We start from the raw sequence: 21,563 nt of genomic DNA, 5'->3' as shown, positions 1-21,563 counted from the left end.
TGGACTGGGGCGCGCGCGGGGCCGCGTGGTGGGTGGACGGGGGCGCGTGGGGGGTGGACGGGGGCGCGTGCGGGGCCGCGTGGTGGGTGAACGGAGGCGCGTGCGGGACCGCGTGGTTGGTGGACGGGTGGACGGAGGCTTGCAGGGGGTGCATGGTAGGTGGACAAAGGCACGTGGGGGCGGGGGGCGTCAGAATGCATCAGAGCGCTCCCAGTTCGGTCCAGCAACAGTTGCCTGTTGAAGGCGGCCTCCCCCATAATCTTTCTTCTGCACATTGGTCCCCGCCCTCTGCACCCCAGGCTGCTCCCTCTGATCCGGGGGCACAGCTCTGCATAAACTCTTCCACAGGTGCACTCAGACCCTGTCTCCCATCCTTCTCTCCCTTGTTGTCTGTTTTGTGCTCGGTGTGTTGTTCTCTTGTTCTCATGTACTCACCTTTCCAGTCAGATCACCTCTCCCAACAAGCACTTCCCCGCCTGCCCAGTGCAGACCCCACTTCTTCCCTCCTGGATGTCGAGCCCTGTACCCTGCAACAAAGCCCGCCGAGAGCAGAGTATGAGGAGTAGTTGTGCCTGTCGTCCCTGTTCTCGTTTGTTCTCCGTTGCTTCTCAGGGCCTAGAGCAGCAGGGCCGCCAGGGAGCCTGCCGAGAAGGGGGGGATGCCCAGGGGCCAGCCCCTGCTTATCCTTGCAGACGTCTTCAGGTGCAGCTGTTATGGGGTGCCAGTGGCCCTGCCGTACTGTGGTTGGTGTGACCTAAGAGGTCAGGGCGGGGAGGAAGGATGGCAGGATCCGTCCACCTGGGGTGTATCTGGAGGGTGGTGTCCTTGGAGGGCAAGGCCTTGACCTTGCAGGCAGCAGCCAAGGCCCAGATCTGTTCCAGAGGCATCTGATGGCTGGACGGAAGAAGGGTTGGGAATGATTGTACTACCTGAGGCAAGAGTTGACCGTGGCCCTCAGGAAGCGGAGGGGTGGGAGGGCACAGAGGGCGGGCTCAGGACCCCTCCAGGGCGCTGCTTGGGGGCTTCACAGGGTGTGCTGGGTCATGCAGAGGCTGTGGCCCTTGGGGATGACCGGGGGGACAGCCAGGTCTGGGCTCGCAGGAGGAGGCGGTGGCTGAGGGAACAGCCCTCACCGCAGGAAGGTGAGGACCGTGCAGGGCGGGCTGTCTCAGCTGTGTTACGGCAGGTGCTCCTGCAGCCCGTGCACACTCCGTTCCGTGTTCAGAATACGTACGAGCAATCTGTCAGATTGTGTAGCTGTTGTTTAGAAGAAGTCTGACAAAGCAGTGGAATTCTCTTGAACAGGTGAGGCAGTCCCCGCAGGCTGGGACCCAGCCAAGGTCCTTGTGAACTGCTGTGGCGCTCGTGTCCCTCAGTTCCCAGTGCATCTAGGCAGGATGGCATGTGAGGGCACTGGCTGCGCACCCCGAGGGCCTTCTGCTTCCGTGTCTTTAGATTTGAAATGCTCCTGTCTTCCGTATCTTCCCAGGACCCTGGGATCATGACCTGAGCCGAGGGCAGACGCTTAACCTACTGAGCCACCCAGGCGCCCCATCTGTGGGGCTTTTTAAAAAGGACATGCTAATACCTCCTTTCTAACCATGAAATGAGGCTCTGGTGTTCCCTGCGTTTCCTAGGTTAATAGTCCGTGTATTCAGTTGTGTGTGTAGTGATCAGTTGCTTTGTGAAATTAGTAGTTAAACCATTTCCTCAATGACACTTGCCAGAATGAGAATTACAGGAGATTACAAAAATAAAGGGAAGCACGAAAATGAGGTTTATCCCCATTTGTTTGGTTGAAAAGTCTGGGAATTGGCATTTTTCTTGAGATTTGCTTCTTGGACTCTTAAGTTCCTTTGAATCTGGCCACTCTGGGTGGGTTTCTCATATTTGAGGGGATGAGAAGACAGAGGAGGAATGCACACACACACACCTGTGCCCTCAAGATGGCTTAGAGAGACCCAGCCTGACCGCCGCAGGGAAGCCAAGGACGCAGCTGGTCAGTGAGGAGTTTGCATGAATAGTCTTCTCTTCACTCTGTGCTCTTACTCACCTTTCATTAAGAGAGGATGAAGCCCCCTCCATGTCACCCTGCCATGTCTCCTTAACCCTCTCAGTGTCCCCTTAACTCCATCAGTGTCCCCCAGTGTCCCCCCGACCCCCTCAGTGTCCCCCCAGTGTCCTCCCGATCACCTCAGTGTCCCTGCAGTGTCTCCCTGGCCCCCTCAGTATCCCCCCAGTGTCCCCCCGATCACCAGTGTTCCCCTAGCCTCAGTGTCCTCCTGTGTCCCCTTAACCCTCCCAGTGTCCCCCAGGATCCCCCCAGTCCCCTCGAGTGCAGTGTTGAGGGGCCGTCACAGGAGGTCAGGTGGCCACCAGGAAGATGCTTCCCTGCAGGGAGGTACAGCGGTGGACCTGAGGTGGACCTGCATCATTCACAGTCCTTGGTGCAGCAGAGGGGTGTTGGCAGATTGCGAGCGCCTGGCCCCATGAGCATCTTGTGAGCAGGATGTGTGAAACAGCCCTCTGTGAGACAGGCACGCCTTGGCCTGTGTCTGCTGCACCGTTGTGCTCGGCAGACGGGGATCCGGCCAGCACATGTGCATCTGGGGCTGAGTTAGTGACTCCGAAGTGTGAAGGGCTGTCCGTCTCCTCTCCTGAAGCGCTGCTCTGGGACCTGCTGAGGGCGACTGTGGGAAAGATGCGGTCCCTTTTTGCCATTCTCTGTGTCTCACGGACTGCAGCCCTCCCTCTAAAGACTGCCCACTCTGCTACGTGTGGGGACACAGAGAGCCGAGCGCTTTCTGAAACCGCCTGTCATTTCTGTATCTGGGCGCAGCGTTTTGGCATTTCTGGGTTGACTCCTGTCTGAGTGCTCCCAGAGGCTGTTGTATTTTTCTAGTTGTACAAGCAAGTTGTTGCTCAAGTAAGTGATCCCCTTTACCTGCTACTAAGGAGGTGAACGTTAGATACTTTTTAATTGACCTTTGTTGTCTCTCTGGTTTCACAAAAACAGTTGGACTTGTGGGAAGGGGGGAAGCTGTTTCTGAGCCTATTTTAACTTTTACTGGAGAACATTTCAACATGGACAGAAATAGTTCAGTAAACCTCTGTCTCCGGCTACCCAGGGGGGTACATGCTGGTCTTTAGTGCATCGCCGTAACCCCACCGCCCGCTTACTTTGCAGCAAATCCCAGGTATTGTGTGTTTTCATCTGTCTTTACCAAGTGGTCTGTTTTTCTCCCCCCGAAAGAATGTAACTGCAATCCATTCTAACTTAAAAAATGAACAGGAATTCCTTACTATCATCCTATATCCAGCCCAGGTTCCCGTCTCTTCCCGTGGTTGTTCAAATCAGGGTCCACACAGGGCTTCACGTGCACGAATCTGTTTTTACTGCTTCCTGTGATGCTGGTTAACCTGTCCCCCGTATTTCTTCCTGTAAGCATGTCCATACCGCTGCACAGGCCATCACATCAGGTCCCTGTCTTGGTGTGGAATACTTCTGGGTGCTTGCATGTGCCTGCTGTGGGCTTCCCTCAGGCTCCACCCTGCAGGCAGATCCTGCGGAAAGCCTTGCTGGGCGTTTTCTGGGCTGCCAGGGTCAGTCATTGTCCCCAAAATAGCAGGGACATGCTGTTCCTCCTCTGACAGGTTTTATCTGGGCCGCAAATATCTTTGCACCTGTTTGAAAAGCGGTGTCACTTACCAGAAGAGTTATTTCACATGCGCTTGTGAGCTCATTGGATTACTTTCCAGGTTACTTCCCTTTGGAGTTCGCTTGTGAGAAAAGTTCTCTGGAAACGTAAGCTTGATTTCCTTTTCTAAGAGATGTGCATCCCATAAAGAAATCTCCCTTGTGTGGGTAACGCTAAGCAGAGTTCTGGAATGCAGAAGCAATCTACAACAGGGCCAGTATCAGTTGCTCAAGGCAATTTCATCTTTTTTCAATTAAAAAAAAACTTCATATGGTAATTTTTGAAAATAGTAAGCTCATTTTAAGTATAGTTTGAATGTTTTTAATTCATTATCAGTTAAATTTATTTTTATTACATTGGGTTTTTTTTAAAGATTTTATTAAGAGAGCACACGCACGCATTGGGGGGTGGGGGGCAGAGGCATAGGGAGAAGCAGGCTCCCCGCTGAGCAGGGATCCCGATGCGGAACTCGATCCCAGGACCCCGGGATCATGACCTGAGCCGAAGGCAGACGCTTCACCGACTGAGCCACCCAGGCACCCGACTGTGTTGGTATTTTTTGTGTAATACTACTTTTTTTTTTTAGTCATATCTGTCATGTTTTCTTAATGGTTAAAAAAATATATATGACATTTTTCCTGGAATTCTGTGCATTTTTAGAAAAACCTGAGAATAAACTTTTAAAGGCATCTTTTTCTTATATTGACTTTACCTTTTAGAATATGGACAATTAAATGGAGTTTTATTCAAGGCTGGAAATAGAAATGATTATCTCTGAGGAGGTCTTACGGATGGAGGTAGGGGTTGCATGAGTCAAGGGAGACTTGACTTTGAGCCTCTCCAGTCAGGTCGAGGGGGTAGCCTGAGAACACGTCCTGCTGGACATCCACAACCATCCCACAGCCACTGGGCCTTCAAGGTCCGGTGGCCAGGGTTCTGTCCTGCAGCCTTTCCTGAGTGCACACCCTTGAACCTGCCTCGCCTGCCTCCTGTTTCCCGGGGGCCATCCTGCCGCGGGATGCTGCCGTGTTTGGCCTTTGCCTCGGTTTTGGTGAAGGTGCACTTTTTCGCAAGTTCTCACTCCAGGCCTGGGCGTGCACTGGGCAGGACAGGCATGAAGTGTCTCCACTGTCCCCTTGTAGGTGGGAAGTTAGAGCCATTCCTTCTGCCTGCAGTGCACGTTCCATGGGTGCTTTGTGTTTGCTGCTTCCTTCATTAAGTTTATGCTGTCTTGTCATACTTCGTGTGTCTCTGTGAACTGCCTTTAAAACCCTCCCTGAGGGCGCCTGGGTGGCTTAGTTGGTTAAGCGACTGCCTTCGGCTCAGGTCATGATCCTGGAGTCCCGGGATCGAGTCCCGCATCGGGCTCCCTGCTCTGCAGGGAGTCTGCTTCTCCCTCTGACCCTCCTCCCTCTCATGCTCTCTGTCTCTCATTCTCTCTCTCTCAAATAAATTAAAAAAAAATCTTAAAACAAAACAAAACAAAAAAAAACCCTCCCTGAAACAAAGTGATGGGTAACAGTGGTGTGCTTAGCTTCCACCCTCTTTTAGCAAGTGCAGCTCTGTGGTGTGGCTCTGGGTCCCTCAGTGGGGCAGATGAGGAGCTACACTCCCTGGAAGAGTGACACTGAGGCCCAGAGGGAGCATATGGCCAGAGAGAGGGCTGGAGCCTGCTGGTCACAGGTGCCCCAGGACTTGGGGTGGGGGTTCCTCAAGGGCATGCGGGGGCGGGGTGCTTTTGGACTCCTGCCCTGACCTCAAACAGAAGTTGGCTTCTATGAAAGATTGTTGCCTGAAGAAAGTGATCTGTGGCTCGCAGGTTTCCCAAGAGCCGTGTATTTAATCCTCCTGCGTCTTAACCAGAGCATTTAGTGGGCAGAGTGAGCATGCAGGGTTTGCCATCGTGACCACTCCCTGAAGGTGTGGGGGGGAGCACCCCAGTGTCTGTGCCAGGGTCCCAGGGCCCAAAGAACTGTGGTTCCATTTCCAGTTGGATTGTTAATCATGATGTAGGAAAGAACGTTAGGGTCCAGAGCCGACAGCCAAGAAAGAATTCTTGAGACGTCTTTGGTGCACAAAGGTGGTTTTATTAGAGCACGGGGACAGGACCCATGGGCAGAAAGAGCTGAACCGGGGTCATGAGCAGTGGCCTGTTATATACTTTCAAGTTGGGAGGAGGTTAGTGAGAGCTTAAGTCTCTAAGGAATTTGGGAGCAAGGTTTCCAGGACCTTGAGGAGGCCAGCTGTTGTTGGGAAAAGGTCCTTTATTACCATCTAATAAAACCTGAGTTATGAGACCCTTCAGATGTATATCAGCGGGCTGTATGCTTGGGGGATGATTGCCAACATGTGTCTTGGGGGGTTTAGAGATAAAGGAAGTTTTCCAGAGGAATTTTTATACTTGAAGTAGACTCACAGGATCCTGGGGGGAGTCAGGCTAGGATTGCCTTTTGCCCTGAGCAAAGTATTAACATGGAGGCAGCTGGGTCCCTAGAGGAGGGTCACTCTGCCTGTTTCAGGGACTTGTCCGTGGGCTGTAGGGAGTAAGGAAATGTAATAAATTTTCTTCTGCCTCTGTTTCCCACACCAGTCATAGTTTATCACGTGCTGGGGGCGGGGGGTGTGGTTTCCTCTTCTTGGACATTGATGGTTTCTTCCGTTTCCCAGGGTCCTGCACATGGCGGCAGTATTCCCTGAGGTCTGTTTTTTGGGGACGGGCGGTACGGTTCCTGACCCTTGGCCTTGGCCCTGTGCTGGTCTGTGGTGCCTGCTGGTGTTCAGGCTTTTTCCTGTATTCACCCACAGTTGGTGGCAGACACTCGCAGGATCGGCATCCCCAGAAGGGGAATTGTGGTGTAAGTGTGGTAATTCAAGTACTTCAGAAACTTTGCAGTGCGTGATAACTTGGGGTTTTTACTTGATGCTTCTTTTTAAAGGTTTGGGAGTTAAACTTATTTCAGGAGAGAAAGTTTATAAAAATACAAGATTTTTTTCTAAATCAGAAGAAAAAAATTACCAAAATTATGTTTGTCTTTCAGTTTACTTGTTCAGTCACCTTTACCACGTTCTTCATTTCTTCATGTGGATTCAAATTCACGTCTAGTGTCCTTTTACTTTAGCTTGAGGACCCCCTTCAGCATTTCTTCAGGGCAGGCCTGTTAGTAATGAATTCTCTCAGTTTTCATTTACCTGGGAATGTTTTAATTTCTCCCTCATTTTGGAAAGAGTTTCTTTCTCTGGATATCGAATTCTTGGTTAAGTCTTTTTCTTCCAGCGCTGAATACATCACCCGAGTGCCTTTTGCCCTGTGTGGTTTCTGAGAAGTAAGCTGGCTGTTGATCTTACCTTGAGGATGGCTTGTGTTGAGCCACTTTTCTTGCTGCCACCTTTCACAGTTTAATTGGGATGTGTCTTGGGGTGGATCTCTTTGAGTTTATCCTACCTGGGGTTAGTTGGGCTTCTTGTGTTTGTAGATTAATATTTTTTCATCCAAGTTGTGGTTTTTGGCCATTATATCATCAAGCAGTCTTTCTACCCTGTTCGTTTCTCCTCTCCTCTGTGACTCCCATTATGTGTATGTTGGTCTTTGAGGGTGTCCCACAGACCTTGGAAGCTCTGTTTGCTTTTCTTTTTTTCTCTCTCTCTGTTTCTGTCTTTTAAAATATTTTATTTATTTAGAGAGAGAGGGAGAGAGCGAGCAGAGGGAGAGAGCGAATCTCTGAGATCATGGCCTGAGCTGAAATCAAGAGTTGGACACTTAACCAACTGAGCCACCCGGGTGCCTTTCTATTCACTTTTCTTTCTTCTTTTTTCTTTTTATTTTCCACACTGAATGATCTTATTTGATCTATCTTCATATTTGCTGATTCTTCTGCCCATTCAGATTTACTGTTGAGCCTCTCTAGTGAATTTTTCATTTTAGTAATTGTACTTCTTAGCTCCAGAATCTCTCTTTAGTTCCGCTTTCTCCTCTCCTTATTGAGGGGCTCTGGTTGGGGCATGCTTTCAGTGCTCTGGCAGGCAGCTTTCTCTTACTTAGCTTTCACTTTGTGTGTGTGTGAGGTAAACGAGGAGTGAACTCTTAGAGCCTTCTCAGGTTTTCCTTGATAAGTACACAGCCCTATACCTGCTTTCTAAATTCCCAGGAATATGTTGGAGCCTTTCAAAGCTCCCTGTTGGTATCTCATTCTCTAGTGTTTTGTTTTAATTTATTTGAGAGAGAGGGAACAGGCAGTGGGGGTGGGGGGCAGTGGGAGAGAGAGAGAAAGAGAGGGAGAGGGAGAAGCAGACTCCCCGCCGAGCAGGGAGCCCGACGCGGGGCTCGATCCCAGGACCCTGGGATCATGACCTGAGCCAAAGGCAGACACATAACCGACTGAGCCACCCAGGCGCCCCTAGTGTTTCCTTTTAAGTTTTATGTTTTCCTCTTATTGGCTCCAACTGTGATCAGTTTATCAGTTTCAGGCCACTGTGATGTTGAACAGTGGCTGCTGATGGATTTTGTTAAATGGCCTGGGGATAGGATTGTTGACGAGTGAGCCCTGTGAGATCATCTTTGAGAACGGAACTTTTTAGGGAGCTGCAATATAGGCCAGTTAGTGACAGTTGCCGGGGTGGTGCTTTTGGGGAGATCCAAACCCATTTTGTCCCCCCAACCCTTAAGACCACTGGCCTGCTGTTTTCGAAGCTATACCAGAGATTGGAGTGATGGCCTTAGGGCAAGTTTAAATACCTCAAAGCTTGCTCTTTTGATGGAGACTCAGACTTTGTTTGTAGTAAACTCCGGATTGTTACAAGTTTCTCTGAATTTCCAGAGCTCTGAAAAAGTTGATTTTTACAGTGTTTGTCAGTGTTCTCAGTGCTTTTATAGAGGAATACATTTTTGGAGGTCCTTATAATGCCGTTTTGGAAGTGCTGCCTCTGTATTTGTTTTGTTTTGTTTTGTTTTAAGCTTATTTCATTAATATAATTTGTTAGGTGAACCTTATGAGAAACAGTTTTTATTATTTAGGAAGAAATAGGGTTTATGTTTTAAAACCAAAGGAATTTAGGTTTCTAAATATCTTGGATTCTGATGGTCATGATAGCCTGGTGATGGATAATTTCTTCATGTGATCATTTGGGAAAGGCAGCGAGCTGCCGTCTTTATGTTCTGTATGAGAAGCACCTTTGAATACACGTTCACTCTGGCTTTGTCCCTTTTGATCGCTGCTCTTGGCACAGTATGGACTCTAAATATTTGTTGAATGAACTGTGGTTTAGCAAACAGCAGAGAAATGGAACAAAGCATAATTTTTAGATCTTAGTGGCATTTTTGTTGTTTTTGTTAATTACTTTTATACAGGGTGAATTTGAAAGTGAAAAGAAGAAAGTTGCTTTGCATGAAAAGGAGGAGATACATAGGCTGGAGTATGAGCAAGCACAGTCTCTTTACCAAAAAGAGAAAGAGTCTTTGTTTCTGCAGCTTCAGGAGAAGAATAACCAAATTCTGCAGGTATGTGGCACATGTTTTTTCTTTGTTACTACTTTCTTGTGTGTGGTAAAATACGCATAACATAAAATTTACCATTTTAATCATTTTTAAGTATACAGTTCCGTGGTATTAACCCTATTCACATGGTTGTGCAACTATCACCACCATCCATTTCCAGAACAGCTCATCATCATCACAAGCAGAAACCCTGCCCCCATCACCGCTAGCTCCCCATTTCCCTCCCTCAAGCCCCTGGCAGCCACTCTTCTACTTTGTGCCTCAGTGAATTTGACCACTTCCGGGACCTCCTGCAAGTGGGATCATGCAACACTTGTCCTCTGGGGTCTGGTTTATTTCACTCAGCGTAATGTCTGTGGGGTCCATGCATGTCAGAGTGTGGGTCAAAGCTTCCTGGTTTTTTGTGGCTGAGTAATAACTACTCTGTTACATGGAGATGCCACATTGTATTTCTGTCTTCACAGATGTGTGTGCCGATAGACCTCTAGATGTTTGTTTCTCCCTCTTGGCTGTTACGAGTGCCGTTGCTCTGTGTACAAGTGCTGCTGTCGGTTCTGGGGTGCGCATCTAGGGACAGGACTGCTGGGTCGTACGGTGACCTGTGTCCTGTGTCCTTGCCATACTGTCTTCACACCGGAAGCCCCAGCTTAGGTTCCTTCCAGCTGTGCACAGGGTTCCAGTTTCTCCACAGCCTCACCAGCGCTCGTTTGCCACCTTCTCTGTTTATAATCGCCACCATAGCACGTGTGATGTGGGATCTCGTCGACCTCATCGTGGTTTTGATGTGCGTTTCCCTGATGATGAGTGATGTGGGGCATCTTTTCCTGAGCTTATTGGCCATTTGTGTGTCTTTGAAGAAATGTCTGTTCAAGTCCTTCGACGGTTTTTGAATTGGGTTTGGTTTTTTGTTGTTGAGTTTGTTATTTCCTTTGTGAGTATAGATGTATCATTTATACTGTTTTCTTTTTTTTTTTCCAAGTGGGCTCCACACACCATGTGGGGCTTGAACTCGTGACCCTGAGATCAAGAGTCATATGCTCCACCAGCTGAGCCAGCCAGGCGCCCCTATTTATACTGTTTTTTGAGATAGTCCCACAATGTAGACCTTTCAGGATTGTAATAATCATGTTTCCTTTTCTTTCTTTTTTTTTTTTTAAAGATATTATTAACTTATTTGACAGAGAGAGAGCGAGTGAGAGAGAGTGCACAAGCAGGGGGAGCAGCAGAGGGAGAGGGAGAAGCAGGCTCCCCGCCGAGCAGGGGGCCCGATGCGGGGCTCGATCCCAGGACCCCGGGATCGTGACCTGAGCCGAAGGCAGACGCTTAACGACTGAGCTCCCCCGGGGGCCCCCAGAAAAAACGTTTTGCTAAGATGTTTGTTCGTACTTCTCTCGTTTTGGATCAGTGTCGCTAGCGGTGTATCTATTGGGTTTTTCGACTGGGGAAAACCCAGTCACCATGTACTTTTTTGTGAAAGGGAGGTAGCAGGACGGGCAGACGGAGAGTCTGTCCCGTAGACTCAAAGACGGGACCAGCCGCTGCGGTGGCCTGTACTGCTGGCCGTCACAGGTGTGGCTGCCTCACCCCATGTCCCATGCAGCCGACATGGGAACGGGGCTCCGTGCTGCGCGTGCGGCAGGCATCTGCTGTCTGCTCACACCCCACCGGCTGGGGCCAGGCCATGCCTGGAGCCATCTGCACACCGGTTTCCTGTGCTGGCAGCGTTTGGGTTCACTGTTCGTCTTCTCTTTTGTTTGTTTGTGGTCCTTATTTGCCATCTTAGTGTGACATAACCAGTGGTTTATAATTTCCCTACAAGCATAGCATTGAAATTATGTTTACAGTTGGCTTTCAACTGTAATTTTATAAGGGGTTTCAAAATTACACTCTTATTTTATCTGGTCTTTGTTTCCTTTTTGTACTTTCTAATGTTTTATGGGTCCCACTCTGGTATTCTCTTACCAGTTTTCTGCCCCATGCAAACCTGCTTTTCCTGCTCCTGGATGAAGAGATGTCCATGCCAGCTGGGTGTGCCCCAAGTACACGGCTTCTCCACCTGGAGTCCACTTGCTTTTGGGCTCCACCCGTCTGATCCTGAGCTGGAGGTGGCAGGCATGTCACGCATTGGCTGGTGCACTGCCCACAGCAGCTGTGAGCAGCCATTGTTCTTGACTCTTGACAGCGGTGTGGGACAGGCACGTGGTCTGCCTGGCTCTCTGCTGCATGTGTGTGCAGTCATGCCCTGTCATGTTCTCTGTTCCTTCATCTTCTGTGGGAAGATGCCCGTATTCTTGTCAGTAAACTCAAACAGCCTGGAAGAATCAGGGTGGTTGGCAGTGGGCTCAGGTCACTCTGTTGCTGGGAAGACACACTTGTCATTTCACTAAGCTGCGTGACAAAACCACAATGACCTGTGGTCAATGCTCAGGAGCCTGGGGAGCCCAGGGCAGCCAGGTGCCACGCAACCAGCCAGCCTACTGAGACCCCGTGATGGTTGACTTTTTTTTTTAAGATTTATTTATTTAGAGAGAGAGAGAGAGCGCACGCACGAGTCGGAGGGGCAGAGAGAGAGAATCTCAAGCAGACTCCATGCCGAGCACAGAGCCTGACTGGGGCTCTATCCCAGGACCCTGCGATCACGACCTGAGCCGAAACCGAGTTGCATGTTCAACTGACTGCACACCCAGGCGCCTCTCTTGGCTCTTTTTTCAAGGAGAAATATATAAGCATGATCTTCACTTGCCTGGAAACTAGTATTTATTCTAAATGACCATAAAAGAGATTTTGAGTTCTTATTCATGAGAATAATCTCTGGTGAATTTGCCCCTTCCCCCTGGTGCCTGGGGCAGGCTAGAATGTTTGTGTATTCTGTTTTTGTAGGCAATGAATAATGGTGGGGGTGGGGGGGACCCTATTAGTAATTTTCACCTTTAATCACTGTCATATTTTGCCATATTTTTGTTAACTGCGATGATGAGTGTTTCTTACAGAAGTTTATTCCTAAAAATAAAGCTGTAACAATTTTTCCTCAACAGCTGAAAGACAAAATTTTATCCTTAAGTCACGAGGTAGAAGAGCGCCATTCTGAACTGGAGAAGCTACAGCAAAGGCGTGACAGGGAAAACCAGGAAGGCACAAATCTCATCTCGATGCTCAAGTCCGACATTGACCTGTCTGACCGCGAAAGGTCAGTCACTCGCCTCTGTCACCTCTGCCCTGGTGCACAGAGATGCCGGGCAGGATGGAACCCTGTGCCACATTATTCTTCTCTTTCAAAAGACTTTAAACATCAAGAAAAGTACTGACTGATGTAAGATGCCCATATACCTGCCACTCACTTTGCCAAATCTTCACATTTTGCCAGACTGCAAGATTTGGTGCTATAAGTGGTGTTAACCTTAAAATTAAATTGCCAGGTTTTCGTTTGTTTGTTTTCCCAGCAACAGGTGGGCTTGTTCAGGAGTAACAGAATCGCAGTCCAGGACACGCTGGCGGGTGCATCGCCAGGAGCCAGTCTGGAGGGCGGGCGAGGAAGCTCTTTTATAGAGGGGAGGGGGGCTGGGCCTGTTGTAAACAAAGTCCATTGGAGTGAACTGGGTGTTGGAAGTGGTTTCTCATTGGCTGCGTTGTGATTGGCTCCCATTGGCTGAGCTGTTGCTGGGCAGAAGGAAACCTGCTTCCTCCTGCCTGGGTAGTAATGTGGAATCTGGTGGAGGTGCCTCTTGCTGACAGGTCTGCGGCCGGTAGGGCTTGAGAGCTCCCCCTGTTCTGATCGGGTTTCCTGTTAATTTTTACAACTTGCCCCTTTTGAGCAGGATCTTTCCTTGGAAGCATTGCTGATCAAGAGTCAGGCGTTTCATATTTAGTGGTCTTGTCCCTCAGTGCCAGGAAGGACTTTCCTGGTTGTCCTGTCCTACATCAGAAGTGCTGGCTGGAGGGGCGCCTGGGGGGCTCTGTCGGTGAAACGTCTGCCTTCGGCTCAGGTCATGATCCTGGGGTCCTGGGATCGAGCCCCACTTCGGGCTCCCTGCTCAGTGGGAAGCCTGCTTCTCCCTCTCCCTCTGCCACCCCCTCTGCTTGTGCCCTCCCTGTCAAATAAATAAGTAAAATCTTTTTTTTTTTAAAGACTGGCTAGAGGGCCCCCCCGCCCCACCAGTGTCCTGGCTCTTTGCAGCAGCAGAAACTGTAAGTTTTTTGGTTTTGTTTAGGGCCTTGACTTGCCAGATTTGAAAGTTGAGGATTTTAGCAGTTTCTTAGGTGACTCCTGTAGGGTGTAAGCAGCTGGTTTGCCGTAGTCCCTGAATCTGGAGCGGGCAGTTTCCCATTCTGTCCTGGTCCTTTTTAAGAGAAAGATCCCAGTTCAGCCTGTTAAAAAATAGAGTTAAATGCTACCCAGGTGGATTCAACATCTAAAGAAAAACTAGAATGGTCTCAAAAGACCATTTGGAGTCCATTGTAATGGTCGTGAAGAGGTTTATTAGGCTCTTGTGTACAAGCCTGAGTTTTGTTCCCATCAGCAGGCTTCGGAAAAGCTACAGCAAAAAACCTACCGTACCTGCTCAGTGATTTCCAGCGTGTGTTCTAGCATCCTGACGGAAGTTGATGCTAGATTCTCTAATCCCCCTTGGGATGTTTCCTTTGGGCTAGTTTCATCCGGTGTTTGGCGTGGCCCTCACCAACAAGCATGTGGACTAACTGATATAAATGTGAGAAACCAGGTTGGTAAGTTTGAGTAACTCTGCTAAATTCTTCAGCAAACCTATCGGAGCCCTTAGTTACTTTAGGAAGCTCTTTTAACTATGGTTCGCAATTTGGTCTTGTCCAGAGAACATAAGAAGCTTGAGGTCTGTGTAGATCCTCAGAAGACTTTAGAGAGGCAGGTTTTAATAGGTTCAGGAGAGGAGGAAGTGGGAAGAAGGCCAGAGGAAAAGGAAGCTTGGCAGAGAGAATAGAGGAAAATGGCACTGGGGGCAGGACCCCAGTACTAGTTCGTCCCAGCGTGTCTGCATAGGGGATGGGGGGAAGGTCAAGAGGCCTCAGAAGCCATTCTGACTTCTTTTAATTGCTTGCCTCAGTTTATTTATTTTTTATTTATATATATATATATATATTTTTTTTTTTTTTTTTTAAGATTTTATTTATTTATTTGAGAGAGAGAATGAGATAGAGAGCATGAGAGGGAGGAGGGTCAGAGGGAGAAGCAGACTCGCTGCCGAGCAGGGAGCCTGATGTGGGACTCGATCCCGGGACTCCAGAATCATGACCTGAGCCGAAGGCAGTCGCTTAACCAACTGAGCCACCCAGGCACCCGTATTTTTTATTTATATTTTTTAAAGATTTTATTTATTTATTAGAGCGCACAAGTAGGCAGGGCTGCAGGCAGAGGGAGAAGCAGGCTCCCCGCTGAGCAGGGAGTCTGACGCAGGGCTCGATCTCAGGACCCTGGGATCATGACCTGAGCCGAAGGCAGATGCTTAACTGACTTAGCCACCCAGGCATCCCAGTTTGCCTCAGTTTAGAAATATTTTGTAAAGAAGCAAACAGAATCCCGAAAACATCTGGAAGCCTCCAAGATACCATTTAAAATAGGCACCCTTTCATGGGGACTGGAGCCATCCTGGCCTGGACGGGGCGTGAGGAGGAGGTGGGGCCAGCTCTGAGGGGGACTCGTGATTTCTCAGAGCAGAGCTGACACCTACCCATTGAGGTTTCTTTTTTTCCTTTTGGTAAGGAGCCAGGGCTTTTTAATTTAATTTTGAATAAAAAGTTTAGGGAGGTCAAAAATTCCTCGTAATGGCCATTGAAGTCCTAAATTAACTTCTGGTTAAGTCAGTCCACTTAGTTATAAATGCGCATCATTTTTAAGCATGAAACCAGCTGGAGTCCCAGTAGCAGACATTTTGCAGATGTCCCGTTGGCCGGGCTGTGGCGGCCTCCCATTGGCTGGGCTTTTATGGGGGGTGATGGGGTGGGGAGAGGAAGAACCCTTCCTCCCGCTGGGTTGGAAAAGACCCACGTGCCAGGTGCTCCTTCCTGCTGGGTCCGCTCCCCCAGCTGGCCTGGCCCCGCTGTAAATGTCATGTCCCTTTAGAGTTTTTACAGTGGGCGCCAGTCCTGATCTGTCCCTTTGTCGCCTTTTTTGGGAGTCTTATTTAAGAAGTCCCTACTCTGGCACCATACAGATCTTCTCTCTTTCGGGGTCTCAGACTTTGATTTCTGGTTTTGGTCTTGGGATGGAGTGTGTCTGGGGCTGTGGCGTTACCCGTGTGTTTGCACCTGATGTCAGGACAGTCTGAGCACCTAGCTCAGCACCACGTGTTGGCGGTGCCGCTTGTGCGGTCCTTTCTTTGGGCCCCTTTCCCCGTGTTCTGTCCGCTGCGTGCAGGCCTAGCAGTCCGTTGCTCTCTGCTGAAGCCCCGGACCCCGTCCACAGCAGCTCGTGTGCAGGTGTGCACCCTTGAGGGTCAGGAGAAACGAGCTTGGGCCAGCCAGGCCTTGCTCAGCCCTGAGCTGGATGTGCATGAATGAGCATCCTTCTTATTCTGTCTAGACCTCCTTGAGCTCTTGCGCATGGTTTCCGAGCTCTCCACGGCGAGCTTGTGTGCCTTTTTAGCACTTGTTTGTAGCTGACGCCTCCGTCACCCTCAGGCACCAGCGTGAGTACAGAGTCCCGGCTCCACGCGGGAGAGACGGGGCAGAGAGCAGACGATCCCAGGTGTCTGGGAGGCGTGGCCAGCTGGGCGAGCGGCGGCTGCAGACGCCCCGACACCCACGAGTGTGTGTCTTCATGGGGACTGGAGCCATCCTGGCCTGGACGGGCCGTGAGGAGGAGGTGGGGCCAGCTCTGAGGGGGACTCGTGATTTCTCAGAGCAGAGCTGACACCTACGCTCCCTGACCCACCGTATCCGCGGTCATCCTCGTGCCTGCCTCCGCCCGCTGCCCCCACAGGGCCTTCTCTCCTGTGCCTGCCTTGCCCTCTGTCTTCAGGTCTCGGTCGCCACCTGTGGCGGCCTGGGCAGCAGCAGGGAGCCATTGGGCCCCCAGCTATCCGTATGCTCCGTAGTCTGCCCCGCTGCTTCCTTCCCACCCTCCTTCCTGTGTCTCTCCCCTGGCGCCTTAGCCCTGTAAGGGCAGCCCCCTGTGTGTTTTGTTCAGTGGCGTGTCCCCATGTTGGGAGCAGACCTTGTTCCAGGCCCATGATGGGGATGCGAACGTGGCAATGGATGGGGGTGGATGAGCCTGTCTCGTGCCCACTTGGCCCTGGCATCTCCCCGGTGTAAGGACCCTGCACTGGCTCCAGCTCACACGCAGGCTGCAGCACTTTGCCCCCGGCTATATCCTGGACAGGGTCACTGTGCTCTGGACGGACAGGGCCATGTTGGTGGGTGGAGGGTGACGGAGGCGTCAGCTACAAACAAGTGCTAAAAAGGCACACAAGCTCGCCGTGGAGAGCTGTCCTCCTGAGGGTCAGGAAGGCTGTGAGTGGGGACAGGGACCCGCTAAAACTAGCAATAAGATGACGTCTTTTTAAGTCAGGGGCAGCAGCCCAAAGGTTTGGTCTTGTTGGCAGAGCTGCCCCCTGGGCTGTGCCCCTCTTGTCGGAGTCAGACAGTTAGGGTCATGGCTGACAGCCCGCTGTCTGCTGTGTGCTTTGTTCAGGAGGGCGCTCCGAGATGCTCTGCGGAGGCTGCTCAGTTTATTTGGAGAAATGCTGAAGGCTGCCATCACCCTGAAGAGCCGGATCGGTGAGCGCGTGGGGCTCTGTCTGGAGGATGAGGGCCTACCTGATGCGCGGCCCAGTGGCCAGGCCCTGTTTGCAGGTGAGTGCCAGGACAGCCCGGTGCCTGCAGCCCCTGGGCTGGGGCGCTGGGTGCTGTCCTCCTTCCCTGTTGGGGCTGATGCTTGAGCTCCTGATGCTTGGGATGGGTCGTTGTCCTGGGGACATGGGTGTGCTTATCCTTCGACAACACTGGTTGTGTGAGCTTGCTTTTCACGCGGTATATGCAGGTTTCTGTGTTTGCTCACTTTGCAGTACCAGTGCTTGATGAGACGTGGCCTGGGTCCGAGGCAGCCCTGCTGGAGCTGGACAAAACTTTGTCTGAATGTGTGGAGATGTCTTCAGACGCTGAAATTAGCAGTCACATCTGTGAAAGCTTTTTCATGAGCCCAGAAAGTTCGCTGGAGTGTGAGCAGCCAATTAGGAGAATTTACCGGAGCCTTGGCCTGGCGGTAGATGGCCTGCTGGAGCTGGCTCTGGACTCCACCAGGCAGGTGAGACATGGCTCTGGGTGCTGTCCGTCCATGGCCCTATTTTGGCTCCTGTAAGTGTTTCTCTTTTTCTGAGAAGGATAATGGGTTGAATAAGTGGATAGTTTGAGTGGTTTGGTGGCATAACCTTGATAGATGAGGATGGCGCAGCTCCCAGGCGCTCCGCTGGGCGCCGCACATGCGTGTTTCTGATTCTTGACTGTAACCTGCAGGGTGAGAAGGGGCGTTGGCACTTTCCAGGTGGATCTGGCTTCCCTCGCTATTCTCTCCTCCTTTGGGCATTGGGGGCAGAAAGTCAGTTCTGTTTGGATCTTCTGTTACTACCACTGATATTCTCCTGTGTGTTTTTCCTAAGCAGAAGTCTTTTCTGAACCGAAATTTTGGAAGCAGTAGGCTTGCTGCCAATGGAAAGTAAGAGCTGAGTGTCAGGTCAAGGACACATGGTTCGGTCTTTCACCTTTACTCTGCTTTATCCTCTGACCATTTTAATTTCACATTGAATGTATTTATGTTTAGAGATTATCACTAGCAAAGGGAATTATGTTTGTTAATCTTTTAGAACATTTTAGACAGGAAAGACCTTAAATATGAATGTATGAAAAGCAGTATGGAGATTCTTTTTCCCGTTCAGCCCAATTAGAAAATAAGCATTTTTAGCCGAAACATTGCTGTTTACATCCCAGAAATCCTTGAATAAGTTTTCCCCACCTGGTGAAGATACGTATGAGAAGAGGGAGCCTTGGGGCTATTTTCAAGGGGAAACCCGTAGATGCCCTCAGAGGCAGGGTCTGGGGAAGCTGGAGTTGCATTAAGTGGGAAGGAGGCAGAGAGGCCCAGGGTAGGTGCTCAGGTGTCTGTCGGCACAGTTGGGTGTAGGTGTTTGAATTCAGAGGTTCGTCTGGGGCCCCCAGCCTGTCCATGGCCTGGGAGCCTTGGGCTGGGCAGGGTGGGCACAGCTGCCGGGGGAGGAGGGTGAGATTGGGGCCTGGGACTGAACCAGGCCTGGGTGGCATCAGAGGAGGCCCAGAGGGGCCTTGTGGTGACTGAGTCAGGGAGGGTCTGCTGGTGGTAAAGACGCGTCAGGCCCCCTGCCCACTCTGGTGACCGGCCCACGATGCCTTTCCTCCCGGCCACGGCCTCCCCGTCTCCTCCTCCACCTGTGGAGTGCCAGGTGGTCATCCCTGCCCAGGTTCTAGGATCTCAGTGGACAGTTGCTGTGACCCTTGAAATGCACCTTCTCCTTAACAGCTTATTCCGATAGTTGATGAACGTGTAGGTTTTCCGTGCCGCGTCGTATGTGTTTGTGTGCAGAATTTTTCCTTCTTGAAAATTGTTGAATGAGCAGATTGGTCTAGTAATTGACACAATATTGAACGTCGGTGTCCTTTCTTACAGGATATTTGTGGTTTTGTCAGAATTCTACTTGTGCCAGAATTCTAATTCTGTTAACGTTAACGTCGGCTTTATTTTAATGTGCAGTTCCGGTTTTCAAATGTGTTTCAACAGCTGGAGGAAGCACGTCAGATTCATTCTCGTTTTGAGAAGGAATTTAGCTGTAAGAACGAGGAGACCGCGCAGGTCGTTAGAAAGCACCAGGAGTTACTGGAGCGCCTGGATGAGGAGAACGCGGCCCGCACGCGGCTGACGCTGGAGCTGCACCAGGCGCAGGGTGAGCGCCGGCCGCGGGCGGGGAAGGGCTGCAGGGGCCACACAGGCCAGAGGCACGAGGGAGGGCAGGTGTTAGCAGAGGTTTTAAAAGCAAAACGTGAAACTGAAATAAGGCACGGTGTGAGGCCTCAGTGAAAGAGCTTACAAGCTCGGTAGCGCCGCTCCCTGGGCGGCCAGCCTCGGCCTTGCCTCGTGTGGTGAGACGAGAGTGTCGGTCCTCCCTTCGCAGGCGGTGGGTGCCCCAGAAAGCGGCATTCCTGGCCCCTCTGACCCCCCACACTGCTGGGGTTGTGCACGCGTGGCATGGGGTGTCTTGTACGTGGCCGCTCTAAGGCGTGTCACCTTGTCTGGTGGCTCCCGCGCCTCCTGGGTGCGCCAGCCCTGTGCCGTCCATCCAGGAACGGGACACGGGCGTGATCACTCAGCTCTCACGTCCCACGGCTGACATCTTGCTGGGGCTGGGATGCCCTCGTCTGGCCCATCCGTTTGCTCCTCCAGCAAGGCCTCAGCAGCTGGGTCTGTCCCTGTCTCCTCAGGCATCATCGAGGGGCTCAAGGTGGAGAAGGCCAGCCTGCAGGAGGCTCTGGGCCAGAAGGAGACGGCCGAGCAGGGCCTCGCTGTGGAGCTGGAGAGCCTGAGGCAGCAGCTGCAGCGGGCGACCCAGCAGCAGGCAGAGCTGAAGGAGGAGAACTCCGCCCTGTGGACCCAAAAGGAGGCCTTGGCCGCAGAAGCGGAAGAGAGAGAAGCTGGTAAGAACTGCCGGCTCCGGGGTCGGAGGGCGGGGCCAGGGGCAGCAGTCTTGATGCCTTTTGCCGACGCTCACTCTGGTGGAGGGCAGAGGAAAGAAGGCAGGGGCCCTGGGCTGAGGGCCTTGTGCGTGCCGGCTGGCGCAGCGCCCCCCGCATTGCTACTCCGTTAGAGGGGCTGATCGCCCTGGTGGCCACTGAGCGTTCTTACCTGTGTGAGGTCAGAATCACTTCCAGCAAACAGCAGCCTACTGAAAACGTCATCGTTGTCAGTAAAAGAGCTTTTCACTGTTTGAGGCAAATAGCCAAGACTGTGGGAAAATGCGGGCTCCTTAAAATTTTTATTTAAAATTTAAAAAAATCATGTGACATTAATCGTAAGTAGGAAAACGTAGTTGTAACGAAAGTTCGTTGTGATTTCAGGTAATTAGAGGTTTCATATTTAAAATATTTCAAGTATGAACAGTCAATACGTGAGGAGTTCAGATTGTTGACTTGGCAGGTGGCAGAATCGGAAGAAGCGGCTCTGCATGGGTGCCCCAGAACCCTTGGCTTCTGCCCTGCCTCTCTCCCCACCTGCCCTCACCCCAGCCGGGTTTGGTGCGTGTCCCCGTCTTCCACAGGCCTGGAGCGGGCTGCCCCTGGCTCCTGGGTTCTGGCTCAGACGGGTCGTAGTGCGCAGGTCTCCTTTGTGGGGCAGCCTTAGCCGTTTTTGTGCCACCCTGAACAAGTTGGGAAAGTCGTTTTTCTTTTTAATTTCCCGCAATACACAACCAGCTCTTGGGGTTGCTGATCATCGCCCTTTTCTTTGTCTTCCACTCACTGGTTTTTGGCCTTGTCTTTATTCTTTCTGGCCTTCTTCGTCCTGTGAGCTCTCTTGGGTGGGCGCTTACTGGTGCTGAGAGGCGGGTCCCATGGCCGTGGTTTCTTGAGGCAGAGTGACTTGTCAGTGGCTCTTGGTTTCCACCCACGTGTGATGTTGCAGAACGTCTGCATGTAATCATTCGAGACCTCTTCTTGCTTGGCTCTCTTTTGATAACATCTGTCTACCTATACGTATCTCTGTCCCTTTTCCACTTTTTGAGGTAAATTTCTGATGTTGAAAACTTAACCCGGCTTTGTTTTTTCTCTTGTGTGTCATTTTCACCCTTTAAGTCTCTTTCCCCCTTCAGCTATGTCTCTTGTGGATCTCATGTTAACGTGACTTCTGAGAAGCTGATGCGCGGTGTCTCCTGTTGTGTTTTGTGGCTGTGCTCGCAGCCTCTTGGTCCGCCTGCGCTCTTCTGGTGACCTGCTCTCCTTCCCGTGTCTCTCTGGGTGGAAGGGACTTTCTTCTGCTGACCGTAAGCTGTGCATCCAGTTCTCCTTCTGTGTTTGCTCCTTCCTCGTTCATGCCACTGAGCCTGTCCCGTTCTCCTCTGCTCTCGTCTCTGCCTGGTGCCCAGCCATCCTGGTGTCAAGCGAGGCTCCATTCATGCGTGAGAGCATGTGTGCACGTGGGCAGTTGCGTTAGCAAGCATATGTGTGAGCGAGCCTGTGAGCCTGGGCATGCACCTGTGTGTGTGTGAATGTGTGAGTGGGTGTGCGCCTCCCTGTGAGCCTGTATGAGCACATGAGTGTGGACACGTTCCTATGTGAGAGTGGGCACGTGAGTGTGGGCGTGCACCTGTGTGAGAGTGAGCACGTGAGTG

General features: G+C 51.1%; 1 protein-coding gene across 1 annotated transcript in view; it reads left to right on the top strand.

Moving 5' to 3' along the window:
• The window catches only part of PCNT (pericentrin), a 143,667-nt gene that overhangs the window by 58,118 nt on the left and 63,986 nt on the right, over positions 1–21,563 (top strand). Inside the window, 6 exon segments of the mRNA XM_044918911.1 lie at positions 9,043–9,192; positions 12,225–12,376; positions 16,850–17,010; positions 17,223–17,461; positions 18,965–19,127; positions 19,663–19,875. Of these exon segments, the coding sequence (XP_044774846.1) occupies positions 9,043–9,192; positions 12,225–12,376; positions 16,850–17,010; positions 17,223–17,461; positions 18,965–19,127; positions 19,663–19,875 (1,078 nt within the window).

Source organism: Neomonachus schauinslandi, chromosome 1, assembly GCF_002201575.2.
Source record: "Neomonachus schauinslandi chromosome 1, ASM220157v2, whole genome shotgun sequence".
Classification (NCBI taxonomy): Eukaryota; Metazoa; Chordata; class Mammalia; order Carnivora; family Phocidae; genus Neomonachus; species Neomonachus schauinslandi.
The sequence above is the reverse complement of the archived record's forward strand: the minus strand, read 5'-3'. Positions and strand labels throughout refer to the sequence as shown.